This window comes from Myxine glutinosa, chromosome 6 (assembly GCF_964187855.1).
Source record: "Myxine glutinosa chromosome 6, kmMyxGlut1.1, whole genome shotgun sequence".
Lineage (NCBI taxonomy): Eukaryota > Metazoa > Chordata > Myxini > Myxiniformes > Myxinidae > Myxine > Myxine glutinosa.
In genome coordinates this window covers 22,162,613-22,180,666 of record NC_136266.1, presented here as the reverse complement: position 1 = coordinate 22,180,666, position 18,054 = coordinate 22,162,613, and the positions used below count along the sequence as shown (strand labels likewise).

The window sequence follows — 18,054 nt, the reverse complement described above, 5'->3', positions numbered from 1 at the left end:
AATTATATCGCCGATTTTTCGCTATATCGCGGGATTTTGCGGTATAAATGTATTTTTATATACTATTATTTTAAATATTTTTGTGGTAAAATAAGCATTTTCTAGCCTAAAAAATTAAAAAACGTAAAAAAATAAGAAAAATACGGTAATTAAAACATATTACAAGAAATAAAATACTGTACATAGTGTACAGTAGAACAGTAGACAAAGAGACAAAGAGTCGTGCGTATGGAAAACGCAGATGCGGCAGCTTCCATTTGTGCTAGTTACCCACGTAATGGGTAACTGTAATGCTCTTTCTGGCTGTGCAGTACATTCATCATCGTCATCACCTTCATCGTCATCAGTACTGCACAGCTAATTCATCATCATCTTCATCACGCAAGTTGTAGTATTGAAGAGCCGGGGCTCTTGCTTGATACGGACGAAATGACGGGCAAGACACAAACTCGTCCGAGAAGATATTTATTCTCAAAACCAACTCGGGAACACTGAAAAGCCCATTTATCGGGCTGCATTATAAAGCATAACCAGAAACCGAAAGCCACGCCTCTCAAGCGTGGCGTGCTTCGGAGGTCACGTGATCAACAGGTGTAGCTGATTATACCCGCACGCGCGGCACGCTTTGGCGGTCACGTGACCAGCCACTCTGTCACCGGGGATCCCCGCCGGTGACGTCACCGGCTGGAGCAAGGAGATTCTGATGCTGGTCTTGCTTGGGGGACCCATGGGTCGCTACAGTATCTTCAATCGTGAGTACCCATTAGAATTTTATATGTTGTTAAAATTATGTATGTTTAAGAGTGTAAAAAGTGTTTAAGAGTATAGGAAGTGTTTATAAGAGTATGGGAAAGGTTAATAAGAGTGTGAGAAAGGTTAATAAGAGTGTGGGAAAGGTTAATAAGAGTGTGGGGAGGGTCATAAAGCTTTAAAATATATATAAATAATAAAATAAAAATATGGTCGCTACTTCGCGGATTTTCGTCTATCGCGGGGGGTTCTGGAACGTAACCCCCGCGATAAACGAGGGATCACTGTATATATATATACATACATACATATATATATATATATATATTGTTGCGAATATGGAATTTGGCCTCCATATCCGCTTGTAAATATTCCCCTATTTTCTCCAATACTCCCCAACTTTCCCCAATCCCCCATTCCCTAGTCCCATTGCATGTAAACAACAATCAGTAGAGCCGACCTTCCCCTTATTCCCCCATTAAATGTCGTGCCCAGGTCCACCGCACCACACGTAGACAACTTTCGGACATCTTCCTAGTTATTCTTAATCTATGTCAGTTAAGGCCTCGTTTCCATTAATTATGACTCTTCGTTGCACCAGAATGTGATTATATGGCATCAGTAGTGAGTTTAGGACCTTTCCCATACCTCCTCCCATCTTCTTCCCCAAACAACAACAATAACAACAACTACAACAACAATTACAACTACAACTACGACTACAACAACAGAGGGGCGGGGAGTGTGCGTCCTCACACCGGCTCGGTTACCCGCCATGACCATGCGCTCCACGGCGTTACCCCGAAGGGGCTGGCTGTCAGCTCCTCGTCAGGGGCGGAGCCAGTAACCCCCCCCACGCACCCAATGAGAAGCAACGTGCCGATTCCATCTGGGGCGGAGCTAACGAGCCGAGGGCGTGTCACTCCCCGCCGGATATACGCGGCCCCGCGCCGGATGTGACGTCAGATGCGCCTCAGCTTGGAGAAAGAACGTCGCCTTCCGAGCGCTGTGACCTCCCTGCATCTCTGGACCGGACCGAGTCGATTCTGCCTTGAGCCAAGAGTGCACCTTGAGCCATCGATACCCGCTGTCCTTTTCATCAACCCCCGTGTGAGTCAGCCTTTTGTCCCGTTTATCTGTCGTCTGTTGGGGTTAATATAAGAGTGTGTCTAAGTGCTTGTCTTTCTATGCTGTCCCTCTTGTAGTTGTAATCTAACCTTCCGCCTTAATATAACCTCCTCCAGAGGTCTTGAGAACTGAACCCCTGGTGTCGTATTGTGTTATTGTAATCCAGCCGGGTGTCTTCTTTTTCTTATTGAGCCAGCATCGTGCGACTAGTCAACGTTCGGGCACAATCGGGTAACTTGTGCAGACGTGGTCATACCATAAAACCGCTCGGTAAATAACATCCAAGCCACGTCTGTAACAATTGGTGTCAGGAGTGGGATTCGAACCCGGGACTAAATTTATTAGGCCCAAATTTGTAACAGTTAGAATCGATTTGGAGCGCGTTTCCCGCGCGAAATTATAACGGCGAAATTTGAATTTGTTTTACGAAAATAAAAAATAAAAACCGAATTTTGAAAGTCGCGCTATGGCGGATCAAGACAGCTGGGGTCCGGTAGAGGAGAGAGAGGTAGGGTCGATCCAGGACCAAAATGAGGGACAGGAGGAGAGCGAAGCAGTGAGGGCGGCAGGTTCGCAAAATAGCGCCGTCACGCACGAAGAAGCGGGCGCGCAAAATGGCGCCTCGCTCATCACCGCGCCAGCGACCGTGGCAGCGCCCCCGGTGGATTTGAACTTGTTTTTTATGCAAATGAAGGCCCTTATGGACAAGAATAATGAAGAAATGGAAAGCAGAATAATGATGGGAATGAGGGCTGATAGGGAACAAATGGGGAACCGGATGGATGCTCAGAGTGAGCAAATGAGGGTTAATAGTGAGCGATTAGAGGGCCAAATGGGGGTAATGGGAAACCAAATGGGGGTAATGAGGGACGAAGCGAGGGGTACCAGTGAGGGGTTAGACAATAATTTTGAGGAGTTAGACAAGAAATTTGGGAAGTTAGACAATAATTTTGAGGGGTTAGACAACGGGATAAAAGAAGTGAAAAATGGGTTAATGGGGGTAGAAAATAGAATGGCTGCCCAGGAGAATCAGATAGAGGGAGTGAAAAATGGGTTAGAGGGGTTAGAAAACAGTATGGAAGGCAAATTGAGGGACATGAGGGACCAAGCGGAAAGGGAAGTTAAACAAATGGAGCAGCAGATAGAGGGGGTCAGAATGGGGGTAGAAACCAAACTGGATGCTCACAGGGAGGAAATGGAGCAGATGAGGGTGGCATCTGGGCAGGAGATGCAAGTGATGGGAGAGCAGATCAGAAGAGGAGTGAGTGAGGAGGTCGGAGGAGTGCGCGAGGAGGTGAGGCACTGTAAGGAGCACATGGAGAAGGAGGTGAGAAAGGGGACTGTAAAGTTACAAGGGGGCATAGAGGACCTGACGCAGGAGGTGGAGCAGCTGACGGTGGGACAAACGGAGTTAGTGGAGCAGGTTCAAAGGAACACTGCGGTATTAGGAGGGTTAAAAGCGACACAAAACGACATAAAAAACGACTTGATAGCGACAAAGAGGCAGTGTCAGACGGTACGTGAGGGACTGACAACGAGGTTGGACGAGGTGATAGAGGTAATGGAGACGAAGGACCGGCAGGTGAGGACGCACCTGGAAACGGTCAAGGTAGCCTTGGAGGACGAGCTTGAGGAGACGTACCGGGGAATGAAAGAGGTGAAGCAGAAACTAGAAGAAGTGGAAGAAGGGATGAGCGAAATTAAGAAGCGACGGAGAGGGGATAAGAAAGAAATAAAAGAGGAGATAAAAGAATTGGTCCAAAGTCTGTGTTTGGATCGTGATGATGTGCTCATTAACCGAATGAGGGATTCGCAGGTGATGGAGGAGAAGCGAAGAGGAAGAGGACCCGGTGTAAGTGGTGACCAATATGGTCGTGCGTATGATGCGCCAGGGGATTTAAGAAGCTTGGGGGTCGAGATGGACCCGGGTGTTCGTGAGAGGCCGTTGGTGAAGTGTGCGACAGGTCTGGTGTGCGAAAGAGGAGGTGTGCGAGAAAGTCCGACTCTGGGGTGTGTGAGGAAAAAGTGCGTGCCAAGGAGTGAGTGTGCTGGCAAGAGTGAGTCGGTCGTAGCGCATGTGCGAGGGGGCACATGGAAGCGCGGTGTGGTGAGTGTTACAGAGGGTGTAACGGGAGAGTGTGCGCGAGAAAGGTGTGTAACGGACAGGTGCATGGGGAAAGAGTGCGCTGTCAAAGGCAAGGAAGAATGCACACCTGTGGTGAGTGTTACAGAGGGTGTGACGGGAGAGTGTGCGCGAGGAAGGTGTGTGACGGACAGGTGCATGGGGAAAGAGTGCGCTGTCAAAGGCAAGGAAGAATGCACAGCTGTGGTGAGTGTTACAGAGGGTGTAACGGGAGAGTGTGCGCGAGAAAGGTGTGTGACGGACAGGTGCATGAGGAAAGAGTGTGCTGTCAAGAGTAAGGGTGAGTGCGCTGTCAGGAATGGAGGTGAAAGTAGTGAGAGTGACATGGAGCGTGAGTTAGTTGTGACAGGTGAGCGAGGATGTACACCTGGGATGGAAGGATGCACACCTGGAATGGTAGAGCGTGAGTGGGAATGCACGCTGGAGTTGGTGGTGAGGCACGTGGTTGGGTGTGCGAATGAGAGCACACCTGTGATTGTCACAGAGGAGGTGACCGAGGAGGGGGCGCGAAGAGGTGTATTGGTGAGGTGTGCTACCAACGAGTGTGTGCCAAAGTGTTCGGTGGTCAGGTGTGTGACCAAGGCGGTGAGTGGAATGGGTGTACCTGGGTGTGTAAGGAACGGTACGAGGGGCATGGAAACGGCTGGATGTGTGAGCAAGGAACGGGCTGCGGGATGTAAGCATGCAGGTGAAGCATCGACGTTAGACGGGGTAGAGTTTAGAACGACTTATAGCCGAGTCGGGCCCTCGGTGCGTGCTGGGCCTCGCTTTGAACGGCCGCGTCCGTGCTCCACTAGGCGGAGCGGGCAGCCCGATAGAAAGGGTCGTCATGGCGACCACTTTTTGGTGAGGCATTCCGGCAGGCCGAGATCGAGCCATGGGATGGCTCCGTGCCGAGATGGTGCGTGGGATCTCGGCCCAGGTAAACCTCCTTCCCTGCACCGAATGCGGGATGCATCCAGCCGCTGGCACAAAACAACCAGCATCCATTGCTTGGCTTCACGAAGCCGGGCTTTGGACAGGGAGTGGCGCACCGAGAGGTATTAGTGAGTCGACTGGGTGATGAGGTTAGTGTTTTGGACCCAAAATTAGAGAAAAACAAAATTTGATGATTGGCAAGGGATTGGCAGTAGTGATTGGCAGATGATGGGCAGTGATTGGCAAATTTTTAATTTGTTGAAATTTGATGTGCAAAATTGGTAGTGAGAGACCCCCGATGTGGTGGGATGGCAAATCCACCATCCCTCACAGGTGGGGCAAAGGAGCAATAGCTTATGGGGTGTATGGCAGTGAAAACTAGCCCGGGTGGGTTAGGATATTGTGTGTAGGGATCTAGAAGAGATTGACATTAGGTAACGTTAAGTTTAGTTAGTGACTGATACCTGTAGTGGGGACGCAGGTAGATTAGTGTGGATGATAATGACGTGGGAGCGCAATAGTTTAAAGGGACGACTGGGAAGCGCAAGTTTCAGAAGGGAGTAGTTAGCTGAGATGATGCCGTGTGTGTGAGGATGGAACAGGTGTGATTGCACAGGTGTGCAATTGGACAGGTGTGTGGAGCAGTGTATGAGTCGTGAGTGTGTGGATCAGCGCGAATGCGCTTGGGGAGAGAAGGGTGCAGGTGGCACCAAGTGTGAGAGCACAGGTGTGCAAGTACAGGTGTGTGGAGAGAGTTGGAGTAAGTGGTACGGAGTGGTGTGCATGGTGCGAAGGTGTGGATGGGGGAAGAGTGGACCCCTTTCACGAGTACCCGGGGCGGGTAGTGTAAGTGTTAGGTAGAGGGTATAGGTAAATTGTGGTTAGATATTGGCATCTGTGGTGCGGTTGCAGAATGGTGTTGTGGATGGGTGCATTAGTGTTGTGGAAATGGCTGGGCGTGTAGCCTGTTAGTGTGTGTAGTTGGTTGGGCACTCCACCACTGTGAGGATGTCGGCCAGTTGAGGCCGCAGGTGGGCTCTGGGAGCCGGTAGAGTTGTGGATGGGGCCCGAGGATCCGGAGGACGGACCCGGGTAGCCCAGTGCCAGAGAGGGCACCGAGTGGGGAGAGTGCCAGAGGGCCTTCCCCAGGTAGTTAGGTTAGGGTAAGGAGCAGGTAAGCTCGGAGGCAACTGCAGTGGTGGAGGTGTGCAGGTGGGTAGACCCACTGGGAGAGGTACACGCCACAGCCCAGAAGTTGTGCGAGGGCACCGGGAGATGAATCGGGGGAGTGAGACCCCAAATTGAAAAGCACCACAGTTTGGCCAATGGGAATTGGTTTTTAGAACCCATAGTGTAAGAGGGCCAATGGTTTGGCCGGAGAAAGACCCCGGGTAGTGTAAAGTTGTTAAAGTCATTTAGGAGATAGTTAGGATTGATGAACCTGTCGCACCATACGCAGCCACTTACCTGTGGTGATGATGATGACTCCACACCTGTGTTTTCTTTGTTTTGTTGCAGGAGATGAATCGCTGTGTGGATTTGTGAGACGCATCACGACGTGGATGAGACATTGGAGTGATTCCATCTCTCCCTCCCTAGGAGGGACTGATGATGAATTGGTGATGGCAAATTATGATGTTGAGTTGGAGATGGCAAATTTTGATGAGAGTTGAAAATGGCAAATTTGATTGGTTAGGAGGGAGAGAAGACGAATTTGGTTTATGGGAGGAACGGGGAAGACAGTAGGGATGTTTGTTGATGTGTAAAGTAGATGTTTATGGGTAGTGTTGTGTTTTGTGGATACAGTAAGGGGTAAGGGAGGGGCCATGTAGGTTACCTGGTGGGGGGGGGGGGGGGGGGCGTACGATAGGAACGTACCTGTCTCACCTGGTTCCCATGTGCCCCCAGTGTGCATCACCTTACATTGCGTGCACTTTTGCGCCCTTACCACCTTACTCACTTGTCTGCTTCTTTTGTCTCCCACCTCCGAGGATCTGGCTTTGGGGTAGAGAGAGAGGAGAGAGAGGTGCTGGCTGCGCAGTTGTGGGCCTGCACTTTCGCTGTTCGCTGCCTGGATCGGTACACCATATGGACCGCAATGTTTGTGGCCACCCACAATGGACCGCAGTTCGTTTGCGGCCAAGCACCACCCGTTGATGGACCTATGGGTCAACGTGGCACCTATGCCATAAAGGTGAACCACTGTTAGTTAACACCAAGTGCACCACAAGAAGAGCAAGAGACACCTGCAGGGTTAGGGGTTGTCGAATTTATTTTTATTCCAATGAACAATGGCGACTGCACCGATTGGTGGTGGGGTGGTGCTTTTGATGCTGGGAAAGGGTGCTCTGCACGTTATTAAAGGCCGTCGGCCACAGAGCACTCGTGGGTTGGTGTATCGATGTTGGCAAGCGCGCTCTCTCTATGCATAACATCTGCATGTGTTCCTCCAAAAACAGGTCCTGGATCGTAGTGTAAATAGCAGCGTAGTCTTGTAAATAATGCTCCCTACCGGCTGTATGTTTAGTTTGAGGATTCTTTCCGGATTCGGTTATCCTGTGGGTGTGTTTCTGTGAGGAGAAGGGTGCAACGTCGCAGGGGGACATATTTACTCATTTGTGAATATCTGTAAAACTGTCGCACTCAGGGTAGAGTTAATAGTAGAGGGAACTACATTGCGTGCCACACTAAAGTAGGTAAAAATTTATCGGGTCGGGACGCCCCGAGGGTAGAGAAGGGTGCAATGTTGCGAATATGGAATTTGGCCTCCATATCCGCTTGTAAATATTCCCCTATTTTCTCCAATACTCCCCAACTTTCCCCAATCCCCCATTCCCTAGTCCCATTGCATGTAAACAACAATCAGTAGAGCCGACCTTCCCCTTATTCCCCCATTAAATGTCGTGCCCAGGTCCACCGCACCACACGTAGACAACTTTCGGACATCTTCCTAGTTATTCTTAATCTATGTCAGTTAAGGCCTCGTTTCCATTAATTATGACTCTTCGTTGCACCAGAATGTGATTATATGGCATCAGTAGTGAGTTTAGGACCTTTCCCATACCTCCTCCCATCTTCTTCCCCAAACAACAACAATAACAACAACTACAACAACAATTACAACTACAACTACGACTACAACAACAGAGGGGCGGGGAGTGTGCGTCCTCACACCGGCTCGGTTACCCGCCATGACCATGCGCTCCACGGCGTTACCCCGAAGGGGCTGGCTGTCAGCTCCTCGTCAGGGGCGGAGCCAGTAACCCCCCCCCACGCACCCAATGAGAAGCAACGTGCCGATTCCATCTGGGGCGGAGCTAACGAGCCGAGGGCGTGTCACTCCCCGCCGGATATACGCGGCCCCGCGCCGGATGTGACGTCAGATGCGCCTCAGCTTGGAGAAAGAACGTCGCCTTCCGAGCGCTGTGACCTCCCTGCATCTCTGGACCGGACCGAGTCGATTCTGCCTTGAGCCAAGAGTGCACCTTGAGCCATCGATACCCGCTGTCCTTTTCATCAACCCCCGTGTGAGTCAGCCTTTTGTCCCGTTTATCTGTCGTCTGTTGGGGTTAATATAAGAGTGTGTCTAAGTGCTTGTCTTTCTATGCTGTCCCTCTTGTAGTTGTAATCTAACCTTCCGCCTTAATATAACCTCCTCCGGAGGTCTTGAGAACTGAACCCCTGGTGTCGTATTGTGTTATTGTAATCCAGCCGGGTGTCTTCTTTTTCTTATTGAGCCAGCATCGCGCGACTAGTCAACGTTCGGGCACAATCGGGTAACTTGTGCAGACGTGGTCATACCATAAAACCGCTCGGTAAATAACATCCAAGCCACGTCTGTAACAATATATATATATATATACATTATACATACATACATACATACATATACATATATATATATATATATATATATATATATATATGGTGCTCATGGTGAGTGAGCTTGAGCTCATGGTGCCAAATATATATTTATATATATCTATGAGGGAAACCTCTATGAGGGTAGAACGTATTGTGGGTCTGGACAGGGGATGGCATGAGATGGAAGTGTACCCTGCTTGAAGTCATGGAGGTATGAGTGGGACAGAAAATCCCCTGGAAGTGGTTTCATTTCATAAACACAAGAAAAGGTGATGAGCAAGTCATGGTTTACGGTAAACCTGGGTTTTGGGAGTTTAACCATGAAGGGGTGGAATGGAAGAACGTGTACATCCTGGAGTTGTGGGGAGGATCAAAGGGCTGAGAGAGCAGAGGGAGATAGACTGGAGGAGAGGTGGTATAAAAATAGATAGGTCTCCGACCTACTGGTACTGGGATTTATCAGAATTTATCACCAATTCAACATCAGGAAGTCACCAAAGCTTGATCTTTTCAACAAGATTCTCTACAATAATTGCAAGTGACCAGAAGTATACGTGTCCATGTTTGCATCATAATATGCACGTGTACCAAGTTTGGTCAAAACCCCATCACTGTTTCACAAGTTAGCACGGTAAGATATTATTTACCAAACGGGACCTCTGACCTTTGACCTTTGACCTCTTGGCCACATCATCTTCTCAGTTTATTTCGACATCATTATTTATACTTGTATCAAGTTTGACTTGGATACTTTCAGCCGTTCTTAAGTGGTTGTGGTAACGAAAACCTATCACGGACGCAAGGATGGACGGACGGACGGACGGACAACCCGAAAACATAACGCCTCCAACATCTTTGTCAGCGGAGGCATGAAAATGAAAGTCTTTAAAATAAGAACAAACAAGATTCCTTTCCAAGAGATATGCAATGTCATGATGAAGTACCACGGGGTTTAAAGGTAGGATCCATAAATGGTCCATGGGACTTACCTCGGATCTTAGGCTCTGGGCCGTGTGCTGGGTTGAGTATGCTGGGCTGAGAGAAAGCGTTCCTATGGATGCATTTCAGGAAAACCTGTGCATTTCTCCTTGCAAGTGTGCATGCCTGATAGAGAATAGGTTAACAGGATGCAAAACCCATTGTGCTGCAAACTTTGTTCACCCTGAAACTGATTTTTAGTTGAATAAGCCACTCAAAACTACAAACAAATCTGAAACAACAATGGAGCAGAAATATCAGAACCACCAGCAATGACACATCCAGCAGTGATTTATCAGTGCAGTAATAAAAAAAACCCTGCTCCGATTTTGATTTAAAGCTTGTACTTTATACACAAATAACCCCATGAGTAGTAGTGAAGTGGGAATACAGTCGGAATAATGCAGTGAAAAAAATCCCAGTGTGATGATGAAATTCCTAGCAGGCTAACCTTAAGGAAAGCCTCCTTCTGCTCAAGGTGCCTCTTGATCTTGGGAAGCACGTGATCAAACTCTGTCCCACCTCCCTGTTTATCGCAAGCCTTGCACCAATCCTCTTGTCTCTTGTACTCCTGCTCAAGGCTCTCCAGGACACTGCAGACCTGCAAAAAAAAAAATCCAGGTTATACACCGCATCACGTGCATGCCCGAATGATTATGGGGGGTCGTACATAATGATTAGGGTCGCAGAGACGACATTGTTGGGGTCGTAAAGGGGTCAAACTTCCCAGAACAAAGCTACACGCGAGTTTGTACTCCATGCAATGATATCATATGAATGGCAGGAGTCTCTCTTGAAGAAATGCTCAATCTTGCATTGCATCATGAAGATGTATCTCGCATTTGAGATACCCCTCTGCAGACAGTCGGAAAGGGATGGGGTCTAGGTGGAACGAGGATCAGGCAGGACCTGCTGAGAAGTCTTGTAGAAGGCGATTGAGGCGCTGATTAGCTTGAGACTCTCTTGCACGCGGTGCATCAGCAACTGCCACTGATGTGCCACTGAAGCAGCACAAAGGCGCACCTCATCGCCGGCCTGGTGGCCATTTTGGAGGAGGCTTTTGGCTCGATGCTGCAGCTGCATTGCGTTCTCGTGCGTCTCCTGCAGAATGACAAAATCAGAAAGAAAAAGATGATGCCAGACAAAATGCAATAGTACGAGTACTAACAGATAAAAGATGATGAAGTATGATAACTGCCCCCCCCCAAATATGTGTTACACCCACTGCCCCCCCCCCCCCCCACCACTTTCATCCACATGCTTTTGAGAACATGAAGCATTCACTTCAAGAAATGAAAATTCAAGTTTTTGCATCAAACATTGTCCTGCAAAATTGTTCTTTGACGTCACCCCCAATTATCACAAAGGAAAAAGTGGTAAAAACGAAACACGTGTTAAAGGATGATTAGAGTTGAACATCCTGATGTGGTTTGAAGGCAGTAGTATTGTATTTTTGTTTTGTTTCAAACTAGCAGAAGTACCAGGCTTTGCGTAGGGGGGGGGGGGGGGGGGGAGAGAGGAGGGGAAGCAGGAAAGGGAGGGTGAGGAAGGAAGTGGGGGGAGTGGAAGGGGAAAGGGGGGAGGTGAGGGTAGAGGGAGGGGAAAGATATACTACATATACTTTTTTTGGGGGGGAGGGGGTGGCTTTGACAGGCCCCTCAGTTTTGGGGGATGTGGGGAAGGGAAGGAGGAAATTTTTTCCAGTGCAGTGCTTCATAACCTCAATGTTGCACAGGTAAAAAAGGAAATTGTAATACCCTCTGCCACCATCACCAGGTAGCGCTACATGGTACACATTTACATCGATATAATTTACGCCCCTCTCCCGTTCCCCGACACCTCCAAATGAGGCCAAGGCCACATAGCCTATGTTACCCCCCAGACAAAGTTGTATTTGTATTTGTACCCCGAGTAAAGTATAAAAGCATGTATAGCTGGAGTACTTGGCGTTGCTCAAGCGAAAAAGAAACATTAACATATTTGAAATGAGGGAAAAATATAATGGAAAAGCAATTACATCCAAATCAGAATCCATCACAAATGTCAAATCATCATTTTACTTTTTGTTGAATATATGCTGGTGAATGTGCCGTTCATTACGTTTCCGAGTTAAGTTTGATGACGTTCAGGAGGAAGAAGAAGCCTTAACACAAACTTCGACTGCTTCCAGAATTTGTATTATTATTTGTGTTCAAATGTCTGGTGATTGTTTTGTATTAATTGATACGAATGTGTAATTGTATATAACTCATTAATTAAAAAGGCTTGGGCACTATAGAGCGATTTTTTTTAAATCCCCCCAAAAAAAATTTGGGGCCTAAACACTCCCAAGCAGTCACTGATGAACCGCTGAAAGTTTGACGAAGATCCGTTCAGCCATCTCTGAGAAAAATGGTGACACGGACACACACACAGACCAACGGCTCTCTTACATAGTAGATATTTTACTGATCACTGGGCTAGCAGGATAGTCCATAGGTATGTACCCCCATCTGAGCTATTTAGCCTGGGCATGAACCTCGGCACAGCTATAAACTGTCATCCTGGAGTTTTGCATGCAGGATGAGGCATAAATGTGTGCACAATCCATCTGATGGACGTTAAACTGGGAATCCCATCCGCTGGCATCTCGATGAAGACCTCCTGGTGTCCTTCACAAAGAGTAGGGCAGCTCTTACCGGCATCCTGAACAAATTACAAATTATTGCTCTCACCTGCAGGGGCACTCCATCAGCAGCACAACAGCGCCCCCTCAGGCAATTATGCTATCCACAGCCATGTGATACATACAAAAGAAGAAGAAAACTGAGCACTTTTAATCACATTAGAATAATTCCTAGAAGCCGTGCACCTCAACAATGCCTTGCAATTGTTCGTGTTCTCTCTGCATTTGCTCCGCTTCAGCAAGAGAGCAGGCCGGCATTTGGTTCGCGTTCAGCATTGAATCTGCATTTTCTATCCATTTCAGAACCTGACAAGAGGAAAATCACGAGTGCAGAGTCAAATGTTTAGTCTATGGTATCAACTACAGCAACAAGGGCAATCAGACTTCACTATACTTTTGATAAAAGACTATAAAATAACCCATTATGTAAAATAAAAAAATCCCAAAGAGTGCACATGCACACACACAATGTACTCATGTACTCACGCATTGACTCGCACGTGCAGGCACACACACACGCACACACCCACGGACCGAGTCAATCACACAGTTGTAAGTTCTGCAAGGTAGAAATAGCACGAGTCACCTCCACTCGGACTGTAAAAAAAACCTCAATCGATCTTGGTAAAATCGACCGAGATATAAAAATAATCGACCCAGATACAACACACAGGAGCGAGGATGAAGGACCATACAAACACCTCAGAGTAGAAACGGGCCCCACCAAATATTTCACAAACAACTGATGCAAAACAACTGCCAAAGAATATCTGTGTAGAACGATGCTGATCCTGAAAACATACCATTCTCCAAGAAACAAAATCAAAGCTATAATCCAACTAGCAGCACCAGTGTTCAAATACAGCTGTGGAATAATAAATTGGCCAAAAGTGGAAATCGATAAACTAGATATCAAAACAAGGATACTCGTCACTAGCCACGAAATGCTCAACAACAATTATTACATCGTGAGAATGTACCTACCAAGATGAGAAGGTAGCATCTGAAGGAATTCAACCAAGTGCACAGAATGACAACCGTAGGATTGAATAGATAAAAATTTCAACAGACTAAAATAATCCAATTTGTTTGCAAACACAAATAAAGCAAGCCAGAGAGGGTATCCAGAAACCAACTTGCAATTTTTTTAAAAGACAGGTGCGAATAGAAGATTTTACACATGAAACTGAAACAGGAACCTATACAGCCCCAACGATTGTCAAAATGGCAATTGAAAAATATATGCCGAAATATCAACAACTAGAACGCCACTCAGTAGAGTGCATACTCCCGCCATGGGTGGCCGCTGCTGAGCCCCATCTTCCAACGGTAAAAAAAATCCTTCAAAAAATTCCTGTATCCAGAAAAATATCCTGAGCTTCACCAAAAACTAATCAATTCTTCCTTATCCCAAGGGCAATCGTCCCACCAACTTTCATCCAAATCCGTTTAGAACTTTTCCAGATATCTTGTTCACGAACGCACGGACAGACACGATCAATGCATTACTCCCAGGTGGGAGTAAATATACACCGACAATTGTGAGAATGATAAAAGAGTTGGACACATTGGGCATGGACAAAGAAGGCACATTGGAGTGATGAAGAAAATAATTTCAGCACAACTGTGACAGAGAACAATTCATAATAAATGCCCAAGACCATAGACACGACAACAACAGCCTTAACTAGAACGCCACTCAGTGGAGCGCATACAGCCGCCGTGGGTCAAGTTGGAATAGTACGATTTCACAAAAGTTTGAGGGAGTAGTTCAGTGACAACACAAGACAAGACAACACAAGACAGACACTGCACAGATATATATTTAGAATATATATAAGATAATGTAAAAAAAAAAAAACAAGGCAATTTCACTTACAATTTCGGATTCAGCGTTCAATTCTATATACAGTCACGTGAAAAAGTAAGTACACCCCATGTAAAGTTTTGACTTTTTCAACATATATCAACATACAGCTATTTGATCTTCATTTCAACAATATTGATAGATAAAGGTGATATAATATAACAAATATCATGAAACATTTACATTTTGTAGTCCACTGTATAACTTAAATAAACATAAATGCAAATTATGCATGTGGAAAAAGTAAGTACACCCTTGGCTCTAATAGGTGGTATTGCCCCCTTTGGCAGAAACAACCTCAAGTAGGCGTTTCTTATAACTGTCCACCAGTCTCTGACATCGACTGGGAGAAATTTTTGCCCACTCCTCCATGCAGAATTCTTTCAGCTGTGCGATGTTTGAGGGGTTTCTTGCATGCACACCTCGTTTCAAATCCCCCCACAACATCTCGATGGGATTTAGATCCGGGCCTTGACTTGGCCATTCCAGAACCCTCCATTTCTTTCTTTTCAGCCATTCCTTGGTGGATTTACTGGTATGTTTAGGGTCATTGTCATGTTGCAAGGTCCACCTTCGGTTGAGCTTCAACTTTCCGACAGATGGCCTCACATTATCCTCAAGCACCCTCTGGTATAATGAAGAATTCACAGTGGATTATATGATGGTGAGCTGCCCAGGCCCTGATGCAGCAAAGCTGCCCCAAACCATAACATTTACACCACCATGCTTTACAGTTGTTATCAGGTTCTTGTGGTCAAATGCTGTCTTTGGTTTTTGCCAAACATGTCTTCTGGTACTGTGGCCAAATAGCTCTACCTTTGACTCATCTATCCAGAGCACATTGTTCCAGAAGTGCTGGTCTTTGCCGAGGTGTTCATTGGCAAACTTTAGTCTTGCCCTGATGTTCTTTCTGGACAGCAAAGGTTTCCTCCTGGCACACCTCCCATGTAGATCAAATTTGTGCAGCCTCTTTCTAATGGTAGACTCATGCACTTTGACATCAACAGTGGCAAGACCTACCTGTAGGTCCCGTGATGACATTCTGGGGTTCTTAGAGACTTCTTTCAGCATCTTGCGGTCTGCTCTCGGGCTGAACTTGCTGGGGCGGCCTAGCCTGAACAAGTTGGCAGTTGTTTGGAATCTTCTCCACTTGTCGATGATCTCAAATTGTTTGGAGATCTTTTTAAATCCCTTCCCAGACTCGTAGGCATCTATAACCTTCTTTCTGAAGGCCTCAGAGAGCTCTTTTGATCTAGGCATGGTGACGCCGCACACTTCAACAACAAAGAGCAAACCAAACTACATGTTTGAGGATTAAATAAGACAGGTTCCTCCAAGATCCTCTCTAACGATTTTTAGCTCTTTCATTAGCTTAGATTTTTAGCTCTAACGATTTAGCTTTTTAGCTCTTTCACGAGCCTCGATCTTGTATACAAAAAAAAAAAAAAAAAAACAAAAAAAACAACGATGTTCTAATCCTTTGCACCTGAGCTGGTGCACCTGATTCTAATTTTAGGTATTTGAAGTAGTGATAAATGTAGGGGTGTACTTACTTTTTCCACATGCGAAATTTGCATTTATGTTTATTTAAATTATACAATTGACTACAAAATGTAAATGTTTCATGATATTTGTTATATTATATCACCTTTATCTATCAATATTGTTGAAATGAAGATCAAATAGCTGTATATTGAAATATGTTGAAAAAGTCAAAACTTTACATGGGGTGTACTTACTTTTTCACGTGACTGTAGGTGAGTGTATTTTGAGGCAGGTGTGACTTCAAATAAAATTGTAAGCCAGGAAAAACGTTCGTTTCATTCCTTAGGGATACAACATGTAAAACTGGCCCAAACATGATAACAAAACTCGCTCATTTTAAGTCGTACAAGCTAATGCGACCACTCATTCTTCTGGGAAGTATCCCGTGCACATGCTTGTCACACTTATAAGTCACCTAAGTCTTTATAAGTTCATCAAATACTGACACCGCGATTGACATTTGCTGAGGTAAATGTTGATATCTCTTCAGAGGTAAAAAAAAACCAAACCAAAAAAAAAAACAGTTTTAAAGCATTATACGTATCAAACGATACATTTTATGAAACGGGGAAACCGAATACACACTTTGGTGGTTTTAATATGACAGAATATGTCTTTATTAGAAAAAAAAATGAACATTTAAGACGACGCTGCTAAAAAAAATACACCGCTCTAACGCATAACCACGAGTTTAAACTACATTTACAACAAATATGAAAACTATTTTCATATCACAATGTTAATTAAAAACACCTCACAGCCACGTGATTTAAAAATACCTCACCACCACGTCCTTTTTGCACCTCACCACCACATAATTCAAAACACCTCACCACCACGTGATTCAAAACCACCACCACGTTATTAAAAACACTTCACAACCACGGAAACAAAAGTTTCAGGGAGTAGTTCAGTGACAACAGACACTGACCAGATATGTAGACATATATATAAATAAACCTGAAAATCACAGAGCCAGAATTATTATTTGGTCTGGGAAGCCCATGCGAGGGTTCTTCTTCTTCAGCCTCTCAAACCCTGGGTGAATATACGATCTTTAAAAAAAAAAGTTGGAATTTTGCCAAATCGGTTTTATTCGTTTGTTAATATACTTCAGCCATTGACAAATCTGGAATTATAATTTTATTTGAGGTTCAAACTAACCCGGGACATTGTGTCAAACGATGCCTGCAAGTCTGTACATGTGATAAATAATTAATCGTCCACAGTCGAAGGCTCTTCTTCTTCACACAATAACAACTTCCAGCTTCCAGATCGTAGATCCAATCATCTTCAAATTTTGCACACTTGTTACTTGTCATGACTTCTAGTACAGTATGAAGTTTCACGTCGATGAATGAAGTGGTTCAAGAGATATAAATGTTTTTATTATTTGCGTTTAATTGACGATGTCTGCGAAACCACGTGACCTATCGCAAATTCCAAAAGGGCATTTCAGTAGACTGATATGCTGAACAGATTTGTGAAGTTTCCCCTCGATTGGATCACAAATGAGGGAGGAGCTAGGTTTTAAATGTTTGTGCTTAAAAATGTCATAACTCTGAAACCATGTGATGCATGACGTCATGCTCGGTGACTTTTTTGTTCATCATGGGTATGCGATTCTGCCTGCAAAGTTTGGCCTCGATCTGTTCAGGCGTTTTGGAGAAAATTGGATTTTAGTGTTTTTCACTCAAAACAATATGGCGGCCGAATCACGTGACGTGTAACGTCATAATTACCATTAAAATATTCTGCAGACCGAGTCCCTCCTATGGTAAAAATTTGCTCTCAATCAGTCCAATTATTGCAGAGAAAATGGTTTTTAAAGGAAAACAGAAAAAAACTTCCCCAAAAAATTCCCCAAAAAACTTCCTGGATCCGGAATAATTTCCTGAGCTTCACCAAAAACTAATCAATTCTTCCTTATCCCAATTGCAATCATCCCACCAACTTTCATCCAAATCCGTTCAGAACTTTTCCAGATATCTTGTTCACAAGCACACGAACACACACGCACGCACACACGGACACGATCGAATGCATTACTCCCTGGCGGGAGTAACAAGATGACAGGACTGAGCCAATCAATCAGACAGGTGCAGGTTCTGCAAGGTAGAAATAGAAAGCACTAGTGACCTCCTATTGGATTGAAAAAAAAAAAAAACTCATGTCAGAACAGCTGTATAAACAAAG

The 18,054-nt window shown here is 45.5% G+C and overlaps 1 protein-coding gene across 4 annotated transcripts in view; it reads right to left on the bottom strand.

The window, feature by feature from the left end:
- LOC137429644 (kalirin) overlaps positions 1-18,054 on the bottom strand; it is a 429,755-nt gene that overhangs the window by 212,647 nt on the left and 199,054 nt on the right. For all 4 annotated transcript variants that reach the window (XM_068119740.2, XM_068119741.2, XM_078779669.1 and 1 more), the window contains exons 17-20: positions 12,633-12,752; positions 10,691-10,882; positions 10,233-10,382; positions 9,793-9,907 (exon numbers count right to left, since the gene is read on the bottom strand). In XM_068119740.2, the coding sequence (XP_067975841.2) occupies positions 9,793-9,907; positions 10,233-10,382; positions 10,691-10,882; positions 12,633-12,752 (577 nt within the window). The remainder of the gene's footprint in view (positions 1-9,792; positions 9,908-10,232; positions 10,383-10,690; positions 10,883-12,632; positions 12,753-18,054) is intronic.